The sequence below is a fragment of the Rhinolophus sinicus genome, linkage group LG14 (genome assembly GCF_036562045.2).
Source record: "Rhinolophus sinicus isolate RSC01 linkage group LG14, ASM3656204v1, whole genome shotgun sequence".
NCBI lineage: Eukaryota > Metazoa > Chordata > Mammalia > Chiroptera > Rhinolophidae > Rhinolophus > Rhinolophus sinicus.
In genome coordinates this window covers 51,484,568-51,505,032 of record NC_133763.1, presented here as the reverse complement: position 1 = coordinate 51,505,032, position 20,465 = coordinate 51,484,568, and the positions used below count along the sequence as shown (strand labels likewise).

Sequence of the window (20,465 nt, the reverse complement as noted above, 5' to 3'; positions counted from 1 at the left end):
GACTCATGTACATGGGTATGCAATGTGGAATGCCCACTTACACGGCTTATTTTCCTAGTCTGGTGGTTTGAGTGCAGTGTGTATGTTAAGAGAAGGAAAAAATATGATTCTGGATCTCCCCAACCTTGCACCAAGTACTTGGATTTAGCATTTGGATTGGAGCAAATGTTTGTGTATTGCTTAGAAAGCAACATCCTCCTCAAATAGCCAAGGAAAATATTAACGTTTTATCATCTAAGAAGGTAAGAAAGGACACATTTTCTTAGTTTCCTGGAAAAGAGGTTAGTTTTTGTCTGGGGGAAATAACAGGTGGATGGTCTTGAATGGACTAAGCAATTTCTTCGGGCCAACCTATCTCAGCCTTGATTGAAGCAAAAAGCACAAATGTGGAGTCTACGGTTTCTTAGAATTGAGGGTCTTAGCTGAGTCTATTCACAATGGTTTCAAAGCAGTTTTCACACAAGAATCACCCTGATAAGCCATCATGTTTGGCTTTTTTTCAGAATCCAGAAGAGTTCAGGGTAAAATGGCTTTTAAAAGTTCTTCACTTATGGCTACTACCATAAGGCTAATTGGTTGAATCTCTTGAGGAAGAGTGCCATTTTGCTGCCTTTGTTCAAATGACAGTTGTTGGTGCCATTGGGCCTCACCATCTGGCCTGTGGCATGAGGTTCCCTTCTTGATTAGGTACAAGCCTTGGGTAGAAAGTGGGGAGATGCCCAAAATTTCCCTGGAAAGTCCAGGCAAGTGAATTGGGGACTATTTTCTTTGGAAATCCCATTTTTCTAACCAAAATTTAGATATGGCTTCTGAAGCTAATTATTATTTCATTTTTTATTTTTTTTTCCAATGTTTTTATTTATTTATTTATTTGCAGGCCCAGGCAAACTTGACTAGAAAAGAAGCCCGGGCAGGGGTTAGGATGAGCCCATGACGTCCCAGGCGCCCCAACCAATTGAAAGGCCACGAAAAGGGGAGGGCGGAAGTGACGAGCCGTATCCCTCCGCGGGGCGAGAGGGTCGGTGGGGGGAGTCGGCGTCTCTCTCCCCCGCGCCAGCTCCCGTACACGGAGCCGCATTCCTTGGCCCCCCCACCCCCTCCCTCGGGGCCCCCCGCCCCCCTCGGGAAAAAAAAACCACCTCAAATCACTCGAACCCGAGGGAGGTTTCCTTGCACCCTCAGGGAGACGAGCTTTGAACGGTCCCCTCTTTCCCTTCTTCCCCCCAAACCCCCGTTCCCTCCCCTGCTCCCACCCCCTTCTCCCTGCGCCGGGTGTAGGTCCCTTTAAGGCGACGGCGCCTTCCTCGGGTCAGACTACCGGCGGCGACGACCACGGGAGGTGAGTGAGCGCGAGCGCCTTCTCTCTCCCCACCCCCTTCTCCCGGGGGTTCCGTTATCTTTTCGCTCGGCGAGGCGTTCGGAGGCGAGACAATGAGAGGGGGATGGGGCGGCTACGCGAGGGGTGGGGGCGGGGGCCCGGTAGCGCGCGCCCCCGCCCCCCTGTGAGTGGCGGCGCGGCCCGCGGCGGCGGCGGCGGCGGCGGGCGTGGGGCGCGGCGCGCGAGCGCGTGTGTGAGTGCGTGTGCCCCGCGAGCCGCGAGAGCCGCGCGGCGGACCGGGCCGCGGAGGCCCCTGCCTGCCTGCCGGCGCCCCGCCCCCGGCGCCCGCCGCGGCGCGCGCGCGCACTCGCGCCCCACGGCCCCGCACACACCCGACGTCCACACGCACGCCCGGCGCGAGGCGTCTCGGAGGAGTGGGCGGGCGCGGGCGCGGCGGCTGCCCGCTGGGGAAGGGGCGGGGCGCTGGCGGCGGCGAGACGGCGGGGCGCGGCGGGAGGGCCGGGCCGGGCGGCGAGGCCGCGCCGGGGAGGCGGGCGGGAGGGGCGGGGGTGCCGGCCCCGGGCGGGGGCGTGCTCGGCCCTCCGCGCCCCCCTCACCCCGGGCACCGAGTGGGGCGCTCTTTTTGAGCGCGAGGAGGAAGCGGAGTGATGGCTTAGCTGCTCCTCTGGGTTATGTAATCTCCGCTTGGTCCAATGGCACATCCCAAGTCTTAGTTCACTGCAGTTACTTTCCCGAGTCTCCTCCCCCGGCCCCAAAATTTCTTTGGGATGGCGCCGTGATTTATAAAATGGGATGAGGCGGAAAAATCTATTTTTCCGATTATAATGTCCTGCCGCGGTGGGCGCCATGTTTATTCTAGGGACTATTTTCTCTGGATTCTTAGCACCGATAGAAGAGTGAGGTTGGTCCACCTGCTTTCCCTCCTTTCTGCGAGTTGTCCTGGTATCTTCTCCCGTTAGACGCGGGATGCCTTCAAACTGGGGATAACACGTTTCTCTGCTCACTAGTCGTGCACATTCTTTGCCCAGAAAAAGGTGGAGCTGAAGAGCTTTGTAAATCGTTGAGCCCAGTCTCATTTTTGAGGTACCAAATTGAGATTGTACTATCTCAGAATAGGCTTCTACCCTGTGTAGACACCTCCCACCGCAGCTCAAAACCCCACATAACATACCAGCTATGTCGAAGGTGTATCTCAAACTAAAGGAAGTAACAAGGATGACTTTTAGCATAAACAGAATGGAGTTTCACTCGCAGGAATTTTCACACCTAGATGAAGGGGAAAGGAGGGGCAACAGAGGGCTGTTTCTTGGTGAACGATGTTGAATTTCAAACCACCTATTGCTCTTGGGTCTGGAGGTTGGACTTTGAATTCGAACCACTTAGCACAAAAGTTGTTAATTTCGGGGTGCATAAAAAGTACCTTAGAGATTGCTAAAAAGTGCCATTTTGGGGACCTCATCCCCAAGTCTGTTTAGGTGTGATGGGGAGGGAGGTGTCACCTCTACTTTTTTAACCGGCTGTCCTTCAGCTGAGATTTAAGATAACTACCGCACAGAGAACTATTGGTGTAGCATAAAGGTACTCAAAATAGAATCTTTAAACAATTAAATTGCAATCTGTGCCCTTGATTTCCTGCCCCTTTCCTATATTATGGTTATAACATACCAGCTATGTTGGGGGTGTATCTCAAAACGAAATGAACTAAGGAATGAAGACTCTGGAACGGGCTCTTGGTAGTGTTTCCGTTCCACCTTGAACCAGTGGTATAATCTAGGAAAGCGGTTCTCAAAGTGTAGTCCACTGACCCCTGGGGGCCCCCTCAGACCCTTTCAGGGGAGCTGTGAGGACAATTTTCAGAATGACACTAAGACACTGTTTATTTTCTTCGCTGATGTTTGCACTCGTGGTCCAAAAGCAGTAAAAACTACTGGCGGTGCCTTAGCACAAAGCAAAGAAGTGGTGTGAAACTCTTGTGCTTACTTGAGAACGTCCTTGATGAAGCAGTAAAAGTGATTAATTTTATTAAATCTCAGCCCTCGAGTACATCTTTTTAATTTTTTAAGAATCTATGAATTGTACACCTGAAATCTATGTAATTTTACTAACAATTGTCACCCCAATAAATTTAATAAAAAAAAAGAATCGATGATAAATTGGGAAGTGCGGGGTTGGAAAATGAAGTTCACGAACTTGTTGCAACAAGGTGGCTAACCTTTTTTTGATATCAGAGGGATCATTCATTATGAATTTTACACAAAAAACACTTATACTGCCTACCACGGTGTGATCGTTGTCATAAGGAAAAGCACTTGTGAGATTGACTTGTGAGCTGAATGTTTCATGGAACAGCATTTTTACTTGAAAGAACGACTGACAAGCTAGTTTTTTACACTTGAGTGCGTGGCGGATGTTTTCTTGAAAATTAATGAAGTGAGCTTGTTACTTCCAGGAAAACAGTTGACAGTATTTGTTATCAATGATAAAAATTTGAGGGTGAAAATTAGAATTCTTTAAAAGTTGACATCTCAAGTTTGACAGTTTCCCAGTATTTAAAACTTTTCTTATAACAGCAATGTGAATGACTGTGTGTTTTTTTAAATATTGTATAATGATGGATGTCAACATTTGGAAGATGGGCATAGCTCAGTAAATACGTATTTTCCAAATGACCTGTGCATGATGTTTCAGAATCACCATGGGTAAAAAATCCTTTCAAAATGCAAGCTACACCAATGGATTTTAATATAGCAAAGTATAAAAAGTTCATTGATAGGGTTTCAGATGCCAAGATCGCAACTATCCTTTAAGAAACTACCATTTGTTGAGTTTTAGTATTGCGTCAATATACACAGCTATCTGGAAAGGTTTCTAGAATACTTTCTCCCTTTTCCTACTAGCTGTGTGAGGCCAGGTCTTCATTATGTACCCGAATGTAGAAGCAGCTATGAAAATCCATCTGCCTTCTATTAAGCTAGTCATAAAAAATTTGCAAAAATGCAAAAACAGTGTTACTCTCCTTGCTATTTTGAGGAAAAAGAGTAATTTTTAATTGAACATGTTAACATGTAATGGGTTTTTAAAAATGTATTGCTAAGTATTTAAAATTGTTCTGTTTTAATTTCTAATATGGTAAACATCAAAAGATATAATCCACATAAAAGCTCTTTGGGGTCCTCAATAATTTGAAGAGTATAAAGGGGTTCTGAGACCAAAAATTTTTAAGAAAACTTTCAAGAGACTTTTAACAAGGGTCTGTCCTCTGCTTCTCCTGAGATCATCCAAACTTGCCTCCATGCCAGAACATCTGGAGAACTTACAAAATGTCAGTTGGAGTTAATAATAGAAGAGGCAGTGAGTTGGGGGAGAATTCTAGAGCAAAAAAGCTTGGTTTGAATCCTGGCTGGGATATTTACTAACGGTAACCTTGGGCAAGTTACTTAATCTCTGTAAACCTCCATTTTGACCTCACCTGTAAAATGTAGTATTTAGGGCATAAAATTGTGAGAATCATTGAGATATGAATGTAAAGTACGTAATAATGCCTGGCCATATCACGGTAAAATATACTTCCAGATAATGAATCTTTATCATGTATGTCTTTTCGTTGAAGGTGGAGATTTAAATTACAGACCCTAGAGCTGGTTGGGGGTCTTTGTTGTATCAATATGGTAAGACTTGGATAGATGATTTGACAGTCTGCTTTGTTGATAGTAAGCCATATCCACAAAAACGTTTTTACCTGTAAGGCAGGGGAGGAGAGGAGACGGGAAATAGACTAACGTATTGCTGATATTTACCAGAGTGAGATGCAATCCAGGGAGCAGAAATGGAGTTTAGACAACATCCAACTGTGAGTGAAGAAAAGCTTTTCTTGGGAGAGGGACTCTTGAATAGTAAACTCTTTAAAAATAGGGAACTTAATGCTTACTTTAGTTGTTTTAGTAAACAGCACATTCCTGATATTTGGGTGCTTCCTGATAACTTTGCTGCCTGATAAGTGGGAAGTATTTTGTGTTGTGGGATATTAGACGATTAAGACTTTTTAAGGATCCACTGTGAATACTGTATGTAACATCCTGTGAGGGACAAAATGGGCCATACAATGGATTGGATAAATAAAAGCTGCTTATTACAGGCTTAACAGTAATTTTGTTTTATAGCCGTATTAATGATTCAGCCCTATAGGTTTTCTGGAATTAATCCAAAAATTGAGGTAACTTGAAAACAAATGCCAGTTGTTCTGAGGATTAGTATTGTTTATTTCTCACCCTGAAGCAAGAGAGTGGTATTCTTCAATTTTTTTGTTTTTTAAAACATTTTTCCTGTTCCATATGTTCTTTTTATCTTGATTTATGGGCGGGTATGTACTAGCAGTGAATTGGAAATGTTAGACTCTGAATTGTTTGTTCCTGGTATTTATTTTACAGCTATGAAAGAATCAGGCAAATTAAAGGAATTCAAAGCTTCAAGAGCCAAATCTTTGTGGGAAGCTTTGGTAGAAAACAGATGTTTTCCTAATCTTCTTTGAGATGAAGATAAGCAAACATTTGCTGCCTATTAAATACCGCAAAAGTAGACCGACAGGTATATCTGCAGGATTCTTTCTGCTGCTTTTACATAACATCATTTGTAAAGAGTCTCCTTGTATCTTGCCTTTTCAATTACATAGACTTTTACTGACTACCTGATTACATAGGACCTGAGTATAGACCACCCTATTTGCCAGCATTTAAGATACAGTCCACTCCTCCCTAAAAAGGTATGTATCTGGTTCACCCACATTATGGATGGAAGGATGAATGCCAAAAACTTAAAAGGCTATGGGGGTTGCCAATAGTGCTGTATGAGCTGCAGCGTTGAGTAAAGCCTACTGGGTGCACAGAAGCATGTCACTAGTGCAGTTATTGCTGTAAAACACAGAAACCATGTAGGTTACCAACATGTCACATCAGGGATTGGATTAATTGAAGAGGGCAGTGTTGACCTTATCTTACCGTTCCTTCCTTCTTGGTAGCTTGTATAACCCACCTTAGATTCGTTTCTTTTTTCTAATATTTCATTATTGTGCTGCATCTTAAGAAATGTGTATATGCAATCTATGTGAAAACTGCTCCTAGAAATAAGGACAAGTTAACCGAAAATTCAACCAGCAAAACTACCAGTTTGATTTAGTAAATGGCAGGAAGACAAAGACAGAATATAGTAGTATAAAACATGACAACCAAAATATGAGTAAGTAGTTTTTCTCCCCAGCTTTTTCAGCTTTGTTGAGGTATAATTGACATAGAAAATCGTAAGATATTTAAATATACCTCAAGGTGAGTTCATATACATGTACATTGTGAAAGGATTCCCCCATCTAGTTAATTAACACATCATCACCTCACGTTTCTTTTTTTTTTTCTTTTTTTTTTTTTTTTGGTGAGAACATTTAAGTTCTACTCGTTTAGCAAATTGGTTTCAATTCTATGATACAGTTACCAACTGTCAGACGTTGGCCATGTTTTACATTAGATCCTCAGACTTTTGTTCACCTGATCCCCCAACTTTTTATTAAGCAAATTTCATGTGTGTACAAAAGGTGACCAAATACTACAGGGGTGCCTACTCCACCGACACACAACCATTTTTAACATGTGGGCGTATTTGACATCTATAAGAAAATGCCAAAATATCTGTGTATTTGCTGAACCACTTGAAAGTCACAGGCATGACACTTTCATGCATTTGCTAGCAATAAATACATTCTCCTACATGACTCTATACCATTATCCTTTCTAAGAAAATTTAAAATAATTCCCAGATGTCATCTAGTATCTCCGGGCGTGCATCAGAAACACTGCTGGCTTGGTTTCAGATTGTCTTAATAAAGCAAGTCACACGGATTTTTGGGTTTCTCAGTGCATGTAAAAGTTATCTTTACACATGCTGTAGTGTGTTATTAAGTGTGCAGTAGCATTATGTCTAAAAAACGTGCATACCTTACTTAAATACACTGTATTGCTGAAAAAAATGCTACCCAGCACCTGAGCCAGTTGGAACCCGGCTCTGACAGACTTGCTCTACGCACGATTGCCACAAACCGTCTATTATATTTATAGAAAATGCATTCTCTGCGAAGCGCAATAAATTGAGGTATGCCTGTAGTCTATATTCAAATATTCTAATTATCCCCAAACTATCATTTACAGCTTTTTTATGAACCAGAATCCAATAAAGGTTCACATGTTACATTTTATTATGTCTCTTTGCTTTAATCTAGTTTGGTCTTCTAACTGTGTGTGTGTGTGTGTGTGTGTGTGTGTGTGTGTGTGTGTAAAGAGACCTCTTTTTTTCTTTTAAGGAGAGCGCAGCTCACAGTGGCCCATGTGGGGATCGAACCAGCAACCTTGGTGTTACCAGCACCACGCTCTAACTCACTGATCTAACCGGCCACTCCAAGAGACCATGTTTTGTAATATTTCATATTCTGCATTTGTCTGATTATTTCTTTATAGAATGTCTCACCTTCTGGCGTTATCTCATTATTTCCTTGTGGTGGTGTTTAACCTAGTCTTGTATTGCTGTATTTCCTATAAACGAAGTCAAATTTAAACGCTTTTTTCCATTTAGGATAAACATTATTGTCAATGGCTTTTCTTGTTTGCTTTTTATAAAAGAACAAGTCATAGACCAAACAGCTGATGACAAAGTTTGGATTATTGGTCAACATTTTTCCATTTAACTTTATTACTGATCTCACCATTGGCTTTTGACATGTAGAGCGACTTCTGTAACTAAGTTCAAGCATAACAATGAGACGTTGAGAAAAACACAGAAATAGGTTGGTATCATGATATTGGTTCACTGCCCTCCGGAAATGATTCAGAAAAGTTGAAGAGGCAAAAAGAGGTGATCTATTTAAGAAAAGCAACCCACAGAGGAATTGTAAAGGGCTCACAACCAAAAATTTTAGAAATGGCGATTAGATAAAGGTCTTTGGGAAGTTATTTTCACAAAAATTATTCACCAGTCAGTACTGGTCATAACAAATACCAATATTAACCGTAACTTTGGGGAGCTAATAAGCTTCAGTTTTATGAGGGGAAATTATGTAGTTGAGGAAGAACAAGAAAGGCACAAAAGTCGTCAGATGAATAGGAAGGTAAAATCAGGTTTCACAGGTAGACGATTATGGGGTGAAACAAACTAGATGTATATGAGTTTTATAAAAATGTTTTCACCATTCGAACAATTTGTAGGAACCTGTTCCACTCATCCTTTCTGTTGCAGAGAAGATACATTTTTTTTTTTCAGTGATAGTTCTTTATGCATGGAATGTGGCGTGATTTTTTTTTTTTTTTTTTTAATTTCCCCATTCAGTTTGATCAGAGTTTCTCAGTCTTCGCACTTCAGACATTCTGGGCCAGATAAGTCCCTGGCTGGCCTGTTCGTGATTGGGTGTTTAATAGCACCCCTCGTCGTTCCCCAGTAGATAGATGCGAGTAGGACTTCTCCCTACCTCCACCCCGAGTTATGACTACCAAAGATGCCTCCAGACCTTGCCAGATGATTTCTGGGGCAAACACCTCTTCTACTATCCTCTTCTAGTATCACCAAGTTGGATAAAGTCCACTGGCACGTGTGACGATTCCTTCATGATGTCCTGTATTCACTGGGTTCCCCGTCCTAGCACCTGTGGACAGCTCTCAAACCCAGCCCCTTCTGCAGGTGTGCTGCACAGCTTGGGCTGTGCCTGGTCTGTGTTGGAGAACACGCAAGCATGATGGAAGTTTTTAGCTGTCTTGGAAAGTTTATTGAAGGTAGAAATGGGCTCTTCCTTTGTAAGTCAAGGTCTAGGCCTTTTGCTTTATCTGTTCCCCACCCCCACCTCCTAGTTTACTTGGAAAAGAACTTTATTAGCTATGTGTTATGGATAAAATTTTTGTTAGGAGTAATTGAGAAATTTGTTTGGTGTCTTTGAGGTGATCTGTCTATATCCTGAGGGTTCAAGAAAAGACAGTTTTGTTTTTTTAATTTTTTTTCATTGGGGAATATTGGGGAACAGTGTGCTTCTCCAGGGCCCATCAGCTCCAAGTCGTTGTCCTTCAATCTAGTTATGGAGGGCACAGCTCAGCTCCAAGTCCAGTCACCATTTTCAATCTTTAGTTGCAGGGGGCGCAGCCCACCATCCCATGCGGGAATTGAGCCGGCAACCTTGCTGTTGAGAGCTCCCGCTCTAACCAACTGAGCCATTCGGCTGCCCAAGACAGTTTTTTAAAAAGTAGTTACTTGCTAAAGGACTTGATTAAACTAAATGTGTCTTCTTTGTTAACCTTTGATTGCCCCTAAAAATTTAAAACTATATGTAATCATGAAAATGATCTAGGCATCTTGTGACAGGAACGGAAAGGGAATACATACAGTTGCGGAAGGGTAAGAGTGGAAGTAATGAGAATTTTTAAATGTAAGTTATAAGACTGAAACATCTCAAGAATTTTAGAAGAAAATATAATTTTGTTTAAAGTTTCTAAGACAAATATTATTTGTGGATGTGGAATTTTTCTGCCAAATGACAGAGGAGTGAAATTGAAGATAGCCAACTAATAGTTGGGGTTGTTACAGAGATAATTTTATGTTTAAAGTGAGCAGAAAGGCCCCTGGCATCTGGACTGTGGCCTTGGAATATCATTCCACCAAAAGGAATCAGAGCTCCTTGGAAAAGTGGCTGATTCCTGGTCTAGGGCAGGAAATGTACGTGTGTGAGATGAGCCTGGAACATCTCGTCTTATCAGATGCAAGGACTTTATCAAACACTACAAAAGCTTGTGTCAGGACTCAGGAGCCGACTGAAAACGCTTTCACTGGCCAAAATAGGACACTTAGAGTTCTCAGTGAAGAACTCAGTGAGTGTTTAAATCTGTGATAGCATAACAATAATTTAAGAACAAGCTTATTGGTCACTTTGTGGTAATGCTAGTGCAGTGACTCATTATTTTGAAAACTGGTAAATAGAGGGAAAGGATCGAGCAAGATGGAAGAATCAAGACTTACTATATGAATTGCATCACAGGGTGACCAAATACTAGATTTATTATTTTTTTTTTTTTGTAGAAGCATTCCAATTAAGAAAAAAAGGAATGGCAAAGTTAGAATGAGTGTGTCCAGACATTGAGCATGCCTCCTGCTGTAAGAAAACACCACCCTTAAGAGTGGTCTTAGAGGGAGAAGGGAGTTGGACCTGTGTGCAGTCATGCCTCTGGATCCAGCTATCACTCGGGATGTGCCGCGGACAAAGGCACATGTTAATACCCTGTGTGTGTGAGCAGCAATATCCAGACTGTAGAAACGCCCGGAGGTGACCGGGTCCTTCAGGAAATAAATTGCAAGGGGAAACGAGATGAAGGAAGACCTATAAATGAGAGACTCATGAATCTTATCAAATAGTCATAATATGTGGGCCTTGTTTGGCTCCTAATTCCAATAAACTAAAAGTTGGTATTTGAGAGAATTTCAAATTTGAGTGTTGACTAGATGTTTGATAAGGGACTCTCCATTTTTTAGGCATGTAATGGTACTGTGATTTTCAAGTCCTCATTTTTTAGAGCTACATGCCAAAAATACTGTGGATGCCAAAAAGATGTATACATATGACTTGTATTCATCTTTTATTATCGGTGTGGATTGAGTATGACAATTTTAATGCAGTTTTTTCCTTTCTTCAGATGTGTACATTTTTTTGGCACCCTCTGTATTTATGAATGTAATATTAGGTATTGGCTTGAAAATAATAGGAAGGAGAAGGGGGCATAGAGGAAGCAAGATTAGTTTTCAGTTGATAATTTTTGAAGCTGGATGATGGATACATGTCTGACTACTTTTGTATTTCATTAAAATGTATATCTCACCTTAAAAATAGCAAGACGGGGCTGGCTAGCTCAGTTGGTTAGAGCAGTGTTCTTACAACAAGGTTGCCGGTTCTATCTCCGCATGGGCCACTGTGAGCTGCGCCCTCCACAACTAGTTTGAAACAACTACTTGACTTGGAGCTGATGGGTCCTGGAAAGACACATTTAAATAAATAAAAGTTAAAAAAAAAAAAAAAAAAAAAAACAACACAAATGGAATCACTACAATCTTGATACAGAGACTCGTAGTTGTAACATCATGAAAGTTTGCCCCTTTCGCTTGGTTACATAATAAATCTTAAATTCACTGCCCATCCAAGTTTTCCCCTTGATGTATAATAAATAGCACAGTGCCCTATTTACTGGGCTTTAATTTCTGAAATTCACACTTTTACCTACAGTTTCTCAGAAGAAATAAAAATGTCCCTCAATTGAGTAAGGATTGCATTTCAACATAATTTTGGTTTTTAGTGAGAAGAAGTCTATGGGTGCATTTGTCCTTTACAGCAAAATAATAGGAAAGAGAAAAAAATTTCAGGTGGTTTGTTTCCTCTTGTGAGAGATTAAGTTAAAGGCTTGGTGTGGAAAGATGCTGGACATGAGTAGAACAATAGTTTGGGAAGATCTGTACGTTTTAGTACTGCTTACGTAGTAATTCCTGTCTCCTTTGAACAGAAATAGTGAAAAAGTGACTGTATGCTGTGGCTCACAGAGAATGATGGTGTTTTTTTCTTGAACATCTGGTGGAGATATTAAATACAGCATTTCATCATATTAATGATGATTTCTTTTTCATAACTGGAAAATTACAAGAAGGATGCTAAATTTTCATTTTTCATTTTTAAAGTTTTAAAGTAGGTTGAGATCTATTGTGGCCTGGCCATCATTTTGATAAAGTTCAATTTTTGGATTCTGAGCTATTGATGTTGGAATGAAAGGAATGATCACGTTCTGAGAAAAGAGTCTAGGTCAGAATTGAGGGCTAACTGAAAACTTGGTTTTGGTGTCTTTCAAAGATGTTTTGGGTGTAAGTCCGTGATACAGGCTCAGTCGCAGATTTATGGTCTTCTGAATTGAGAAACCTTCTTAGTTAATTCCCTCTGCTTTGCTGTAAAACACTTGAAAATAGTTTCTAAGTTGAGTTTTCTTTCAGTTTTGAATCTTTTAATTTACCTTGGTTTTCTTAGCAAAGCATTTACCTGAGGAGTTATTTTTCCTTCTCACTTGTTAAAAACTAGTTAGAACACAAACATCCTTCTTTGCTATCTTTTCAAAATCTACCCTTCCCACTCTGTTTCTTAGAGTACCTTTTTCGTGGGAGGAATAACATAATTTGACTTTGGTAAGATGGAAGAAACTCCAATATTCTTATTAAAATTCTTTCACGAAATAAAATGTGAACTTAAAATATTATATACTTGACATAAAAAACCAGCCTTTTGGATATGCAAATATTTTAATATCCACAGGCATGACATTGAAAACCACAGTTTGCATTTAGATAACTGTCCTATTCCAAAGGAAATTTTCTACAGATTGTTCAGCATATGTATGGAGAGTTTGCTTGCAGCTGGTCAGAGCTGAAAGAAGATCCTTGAAAACCATCTGTAGAGGTTATCCATAGTTTATATTCATTCTGCTGAGTGTTTGATATTTATGCGTTAATCACTGTTAGTCGTCTGTTGGCTGCGGCCTCACAGAAAGTTATACAGCAAAGAACAATGTGTAAAAATTAAGTAGTTAGGAAATGAGTTTTGAGTGGGATCTTTTTCGAAAGTGGAATTAGACTGAAAAATATAGAAGTGTGTGTTTTGTAGTTTTGGCTCAGAGTGACTGGGATATGGATTTAGTTTCTTTTTAATTCAGTTTCTGGCTAGCATTGTCCTTTGTGTACATAAATTAAATACAAAACTGAGAAATTTAAAGTTGATACTTTAGATCTTTTTCTTTCCGTGCTCATTCCTTCTCCCCTTTGTGGTTTTGGGAAGACCAAAATAATTAAAATAAGAGGGTTAGAGACCACTTAATCAAGTTAAGCACTTGAGCCATTAAAACTGTGGGTATTTGGCTGTAGCTTGCTAACTCACTGAGGCATTGCCTGGGTATTTTAAATTTTCAAGGAAACTGATGCCATCATCTGTTGGGCATCTCACAAATGAATGCTGTCCATCATCAAATGAACCTAACTACTTAGGTTGGTCGTTTTGTTTTGTTTTTTTGTTTTGTTTTGCTTTTGACTTAGGGCATGGTGAAAATTTTACTGCTGACACTAAGGGCTCTGAGACCCTTTGCATTAAATTAAAGGCTTTGTTTGAACATTGAGCTGTAATGCTACTCCCATTCCAAGGAAAAGAAATTGACCTTTAGTCAACTAATATGGAGGGCAGAATAGCAAAAGCTCTGTCTTTGCGTTGAAGAGATGAAGGCTTTATTTTTAAAAGAAGCATCACCTTGGCAGTGTTTTCAAATTAAAGGCTGACTCTAGAATCATGGTGGGGCATACAGAATAGCAGTGGGGCTGGGACTTGATGTGACAAGTGACGAGGTTCTCATCTTGGGTGCAGACTTTCAGAAGTTGCAGAAAGGCTTGGTAATAAAGAGAAATAGTATTTGAATGTATCATTTTAAAAGCTCAATGTTAATACAAAAAAATCTCATAATGAAATAATCCGTTTTAAGTAAAGACAGGATCCAGCCATGCACTTGCATGATTCACTTTACCCTAATCCCACCCTGGGTATTATAGGTTAAATCTTTATAATCCTAATTATTGAAGAATTTGCTGTGGATTCTTCCACAATAAATTTTTTCAAGAATAAGAGTTACGAATTTGGACCCTTGAAAATAGGAGGTTAGAGGAAATGGTTACCAATGGATTCAAGAATCTGATTCTATATTTTGTACAAAACAGTTTCTTCCATTCTGAGGCCAATATCTTATTTCATCATTTTTCTTGCAGCATGGCGGACACCGACCTGTTTATGGAATGTGAGGAGGAGGAGCTGGAGCCATGGCAGAAGATCAGTGATGTCATTGAGGATTCTGTAGTAGAAGATTATAATTCCGTGGATAAAACTACTACAGGTAACGGAAGCGCTTGATCTTACATTGTTTAAATTGACTCCGTTGAACGGCATTTTTGCTAAGAAAGTGTGAGGTGGAGAAAGACTGTAAGAATCCGGGGATGCCTCATTGTGGCGCTGGGGCCACCTTTATTTTCCATGCTCTGATCTATAAGTGCCTCGGTTTCCTCATACATAAAGCTGGAAGCACAATATTTAATTCATTAAAAACATTGAGCCTCGTATTAACCAGTGTTTGCCAAACATCTAGCAATCCTCTTACCGGTTGATACATGACGAGAATGCAGAGTGGTGGTTGTGTCATTGCTCATCTGTGTACCCAGTCAAATCACAGGTTCCCATACATAGTCTTGGGGTTTTTTTCCTTTGTGTGTTTTACTTGAACTTGGTTTCATTTGTGAGCCGAGCAGAACTTGCTTTGTGTCTGCCTTCACGGACAGTTTACAAGCTTAGGCTTGTTGGCTTCTCTTTCAGCAAGGTGATATTGCAGGGTCGAGTTCTGGGTTGCCCTGAATTCAGAAAGTGGGTGGTAGTTTCCCCAACCCCACCGGACCCCCACATTGGACCCATTGCTCTGTATTTTCCTCTTCCTGGCCATTGATTGGGCTGAGACGGGACACGGCTCAGGGCGTTGTGGACGGCTTACTGTGCATGGCTCTGAATACCAGCAGTGGTGATCAGAAACCTTTGAGTCCTCAAGGTTTGCTTCTGTATAAGCAACACACTAAAATCCCCATCGGTCAGCTTGGGCGTTCACTGACCAGGAAATGTGAGACAAAGAAGAAGCCATGCTGTCTGCTTGGTGGAGTGAGGGACAAGCAGGAGAATTCACAGGAGCGGTTGGATTTACGAATAAAGCAGGCAACTTTGGCTATGGAGACCTACAACGAGATGCAAAGGGAAGAGTAGAACAGTGTCCTTTAGTGTCCTCTGTCCCTGCCTCCAAGTGACTGTGCCTCCCCTTCCCCGCAGTTTCTGTGAGCCAGCAGCCAGTCTCGGCTCCAGTACCCATCGCTGCCCATGCCTCTGTGGCCGGGCACCTCTCTACGTCCACCACCGTTAGTAGCAGCGGGGCACAGAACAGCGACAGTACAAAGAAGACTCTTGTCACACTAATTGCCAACAACAATGGTAAGTGGGATTATTGGGAGGGGCGCGAGCGTACCAGAGGTCGTAGGAGCAGCTGCGCCTGTTTCGTTCTCAGGCACAGATGTGGTTCCGTTAGTGGGAGGGAATTTAGCAACAGTCCCCATCGGGAAGCCATCAGTAGGTGGTGCTGTCCCTTCTGAGTTGGTGCTGAACTCATGTGGCTTGTTTCAAGTCAGTGCCGCCCGATCTGGCTGCTGGTCACTCCAAGGAGAGAAAACGTAAACCCAAAACTCGTAACTATTAAAGAGATCTGGGGTTTTTGTTTTTTTGTTTGATTGCTTTATTTATTTATTTTTTTTAATTGCCACTAGTTTGGTAAGAATTCCCCCAGGGCAGCTTTGTTCTGTATTTTCTCTGGCAGGTTCATTTGGTTAGTGGTTCCTGGGTATGGAAAATAGGGTAGGGTGGTTGCCTAGATGAAGGAAATGGTGAAAGAGTAGTGTTTTTAGTGTGTTTATTGACTAGAGAGGCTGTGTAGTGTTGATTTTTTTTTTTTTTTTTTTAATTTTGTTTCTGATGACTGTTTCTACACTCTGTGAGTTATTGGCAAGTTATGTCTCAAGCTTCAAAACTGCAAGAAGCACCTTCATAGAGTTGTTGCACTGCTAAAAAGGACTTTATTTTTTATTATTTTATTTCCTTTAAAAATACAAAGTGCTATGTGGACATTTTCAGGCATTATATCACTCACTATGTAGGCACATCTGCAGTACAAAGTGAGATTGCTGGGTCGGGCATTTAAGATTTGATAAGACAGCGTCAGATTGTCCTAATCTGTTGCTCTAAAGAAGTGACCGCCAGCAGCTCTTTCCCCATATTTTCTCAATCTCTGGTCACTGAAAGTATGATTTTTATCATGTGGAAAGCACTTAGAATTTTTTTCAACTTATAATTAGAAATTTTTTCAACTTATAAATAAGGACCTTCATATATATGTAAAGATGAGGCACCACTAGAGAATTCTCTCATTTTTACAGATGTGGAAACTGAGGCCTAGAAAGTCTAAACAATTTGCTTAAGGTCAAATAATTGGTTACTGACTAAACTGGACTTGAATTATGTAGACTTGGAAGCTTGTGGCCTTTCCACTGTATTTTACTGCTGTCCTTGGGTTCTCTTAAAATAATCTGTCAAAGCTCTAAGCTCTAAGCTCTATTAGCAGCCAGTTTAGCTAAACTTTTCTTTGATCCAAGGGTTCCAAGGCCGTGATGAGCATCTCATGACACACTGACATGACCTAGTCCCCTTGACTCTGAATGGACTCGATTCCCGAGCCCTCTTCAGGCCTGTGTACTAATTTTTAAATATACAGTATATATAAATTGATTTCATTTATTTCAGAAACTGCTAGTATTCAAAATAAAATGTTAACCCAACTTCATGGTTAAAAAAAAAATGGGTATAACCACAGTTACATATGTCTGCATATTCTTCCAAAAACTGTGCATGCATAGATAAGCACACATTAATAGGTCCAGTATATATATATATATATATATATATATATATATATATATATATGTATATATGTATATATATGTATATATATATGTATATATATGTGTATATATGTGTGTGTATATATATATATATGTATATATATGGTCTGTAACTTTTTTATCAGGTACTCTTGGATGCCAGCATAGGGATAAGATGGAGGGATAAGACTTCACAATAGAGTGGATACAAAACGTTCCTCTTACAACCCAGTTCACCTATATAATAAGCCTTTCGTTTAATTGTATTGATATATTGTCTACTTATTACATTATTAACATAGCAAGGGAGAATACCTTTTCAGCAATTCAGTATTATTTCACCTAGCGCACTAGGCTCTCTGGAAACTAAAAAGCTGTCTTTCCCCCCGCCCCCCTACTCCCCACCCTTCTGTAAGACCCATTTTAAAACCATTCTGGCTCCTGATTCCCAACAGCCACCTCCTCCAGTAATCACATTTTAAAAGACTGTCCCTTTTGGGGCATTGATTGGCTTTTGTCATTTATCTGGGTCTCTTATTTTCCTTGCACTCTCTACATTAAAAGGCATTCACTTGGCTCATGATTTTAAGGAACGTTTTTAAGTGTGTGGGACGGAAAGAGTAGGCGGAGCACATGGGTGTATTTAAAATGGTCTAGTCTGAAACTGGGTGGTGTTTGTTGTTCATTACACTTCATAACCTAAGTTTTATATAAGAGTCTCTGTGAATCACATGTTAAAGTATAATTAAGATAAAACTATTTCCAAACAATGAATGGGGCGAGGGCGTGGGGATGGACACAGTTTTGACCTGTACTCCAAAATACCTGTTGTCCCACGGAGAGTGATAGTTTAAAAAAAAAAAATCCTTTCCTATACAATGGAGAAAGAACAGTTTTTTTGTTTGTCTGTTTTGTTTTGTTTTTAACAAATTATACTGGGGCAACTGAATGCTTTTTTCCACATTGATGAAAATGAAGTACCTCCCACCCCCACCTCATACCAGTACCAACATTAACTGTAAATGATCACAGACCTAGATGTAAAAGCTAAAACTATAACTATAAAGGCAAACGTGTAAATCTTTATGACCTTGACTTAGGCAGTGGTTTCTTAGGTAGGGCACCAAAAGCATAAGTAACTATAGAAAAATTAGATAAATTGGACTTCATAAAAATGTAATAAACCTTTTATGCTTCAAAGGGAGGGCACAATCAAGAAAGTGAAAACATATAACCCATAAAATGGGAGAAAATTTTTGCAAATAATATATCTGATAAGAGACTTGTATCTAGACTATACAAAGAACTAGTTCAATCCAGTAATGAAAAGACAAATAATCCAATTTTTGGGGCAATGGATCTGAATAGACACATCTCCAGTGAAGGTATATAAATGGCCGATACACACATGAAAAGGGGGCCCAACATTGTTAGTTGTTAAGGAAATGCATATCAAAACCACAACTACTTTGTACCTGCTGGGACAGCTATAATCAGAAAGATGGAAAATAGCAAGTGTTGGTGAGAATATGGAGAAATTGGAACTCTCACATACTGCTGAGGGGAATGTAAAATGGAAAACAGTTGGGCAGTTTCTCAAAAAGTTAAGCATAGAGTGATCATGTGACCCAGCAGTTCTACTCTTAGTTATATACCCAAGAGAGTTGAAAATATGTTCACACAAGTACTTGCGCACAAATGTTCATAGCAGTATTATTTTTTTATAGCCAAAACGTAGAAACAACCTAAGCTGTTGAATGGGTGAACAAAATGTGGTATAGCCATACCATGGAATATTGTTAGGCCCTAAAAAAGGAATGAAATACTGATATATGCTGTAACATGAATGAAACTTGAAAACATAGTGCTGAGTGAAAGAAATCAGACACAAAAGGCCACGTATTGTATGACTCCATTTATATGAAATGTCCAGAATCGGCAAATCCATGGTGACAGAAAGTAGATTAGTGGTTGTCAGGGCTGGGAGAGAGGAGAGTGGGGAATAACTAATAATGGGTGCAGGTTTCTTTTTGGGGTGATGCAAATATTCAGGAATTAAATAGTGATCATTGCACAAGTCTTGTGGCTATACTGAAAACCTCTGAATTGCACATTTTGAATGGGTGATATATATGGCATGTGGATTATATCTCAGTAAAGCTGTTTTTGGCTTTAGGGGGTATTGTTTGTGTAAGAAAGTGTCAGGAATAAAATTTCGAATATATATATATATATATATATTTTTTTTTTTTTTTTTTTTTTTTTCTTTTTTTGCCATAATCTGTCACTCAGCCCTGGGAAATTAGTCCTATAGTTTTGACTGATCATATGTTTGCATTGGAAAGAAACATTATGAAGGAAAATAAACCAGTACTTAATTCTGAGCTGTGAAAGATGTGAATTTAATTTGATAAATTTCTTAATGCAGAACAAGTTAGGATTTTCATCCCTCTTTAGCTCATTTCAACTCCAGTTTAGCCCTCTTAAGGGTTTTAAGACTGTGTAAGTGAGCTTAAAAGAATGAAGGAAAAAATGAAGACGTTCAGATTTGTCCAACGAACAGAACATACTGTGAGAGAAGCTGCTGTGATCTCCCTCCCTTATTTAATCAGTTTATGGCTGTGGTGCCTGGTTTGGGCGCTGAGAGTAAACTTAGAGGCAGGAGATTGATTGGCTGGATAATTCTGTGAAAGGCTTTTTAAGCCTCACGATTCTCACTGCCACTTTCATTCTCCAGAACTAGAACTTTGTACGACCTTCAAATTGTTAGAATTTCTTTGAGAAAAGAATTAATAAGAATTCAGAAATCATTTAAAAAATTCATTAGAATATTAGAATTCATTCAAATTCAAATAATTCATTAAAAATGATAAATAAGTATAATTTACTTAGTGTGACTTGCCATAGGCTGGATTTTACTTTCAATTGCATCATGAACCTAATCTGAGCTTAGAAACCCACTTTTTTGTTTGCACTATATTTTTGGAAAAGTCCTAACGACCCACCAAAATTTAAACATGACCCTGGTGTCATAGAGAATATTTGCAGAAAATGCCCATGTTGACATTCTTTATAATAGTAGAGTTGGTGCAGATTTCACGGGAACAGGGTCTCTTTCAAGACTTGCTAATGCTGGTTGATTTCACATAATGCAAAATATTTCCATCATTCCCCTCCTGTATTTAGTTGGGATATTGAGTCAGTGATTATCTTAAGAATTTTTAGGCTTAGATAAGTAACAGAATTTCTTTTTTTACCATAGCAGTTGAAATAATGAATAGAAAATATATGTTTTTGTTTAGTCAATATTTTTCCGCCATAAATTGTACAGGAGTAAACAAGATGGGTGGGGAACCTACGTATATAGATGAAAAGAGACTTAAGAGATATGTCTATCAGTTGAATATCTGTTGGGAACCCTTTTGTAACCTGATTCAAACAAACTCTTTAAAAATTACAGACAATCGTCTGTTTGAATTCCGACTTGGTATTTGATATTAAAGAATTACTATACAATAGTTCAGTGGTT

General features: G+C 40.0%; 1 protein-coding gene across 5 annotated transcripts in view; it reads left to right on the top strand.

The window, feature by feature from the left end:
* Positions 1-949: 949 nt before the first annotated feature.
* The window catches only part of POGZ (pogo transposable element derived with ZNF domain), a 40,362-nt gene continuing 20,846 nt past the window's right edge, over positions 950-20,465 (top strand). The window contains exons 1-3 of one of the 5 annotated variants that reach the window (XM_074319207.1): positions 950-1,339; positions 14,186-14,310; positions 15,282-15,440. In XM_074319207.1, coding sequence (XP_074175308.1) covers positions 14,187-14,310; positions 15,282-15,440 — 283 coding nt within the window. In that variant the 5' untranslated portion in view covers positions 950-1,339; position 14,186. Of the gene's footprint in view, positions 1,340-5,899; positions 5,924-14,185; positions 14,311-15,281; positions 15,441-20,465 lie in introns of those variants that run through there. The other 4 variants (XM_074319208.1, XM_019740008.2, XM_074319209.1 and 1 more) reach the window with 4 other exon arrangements.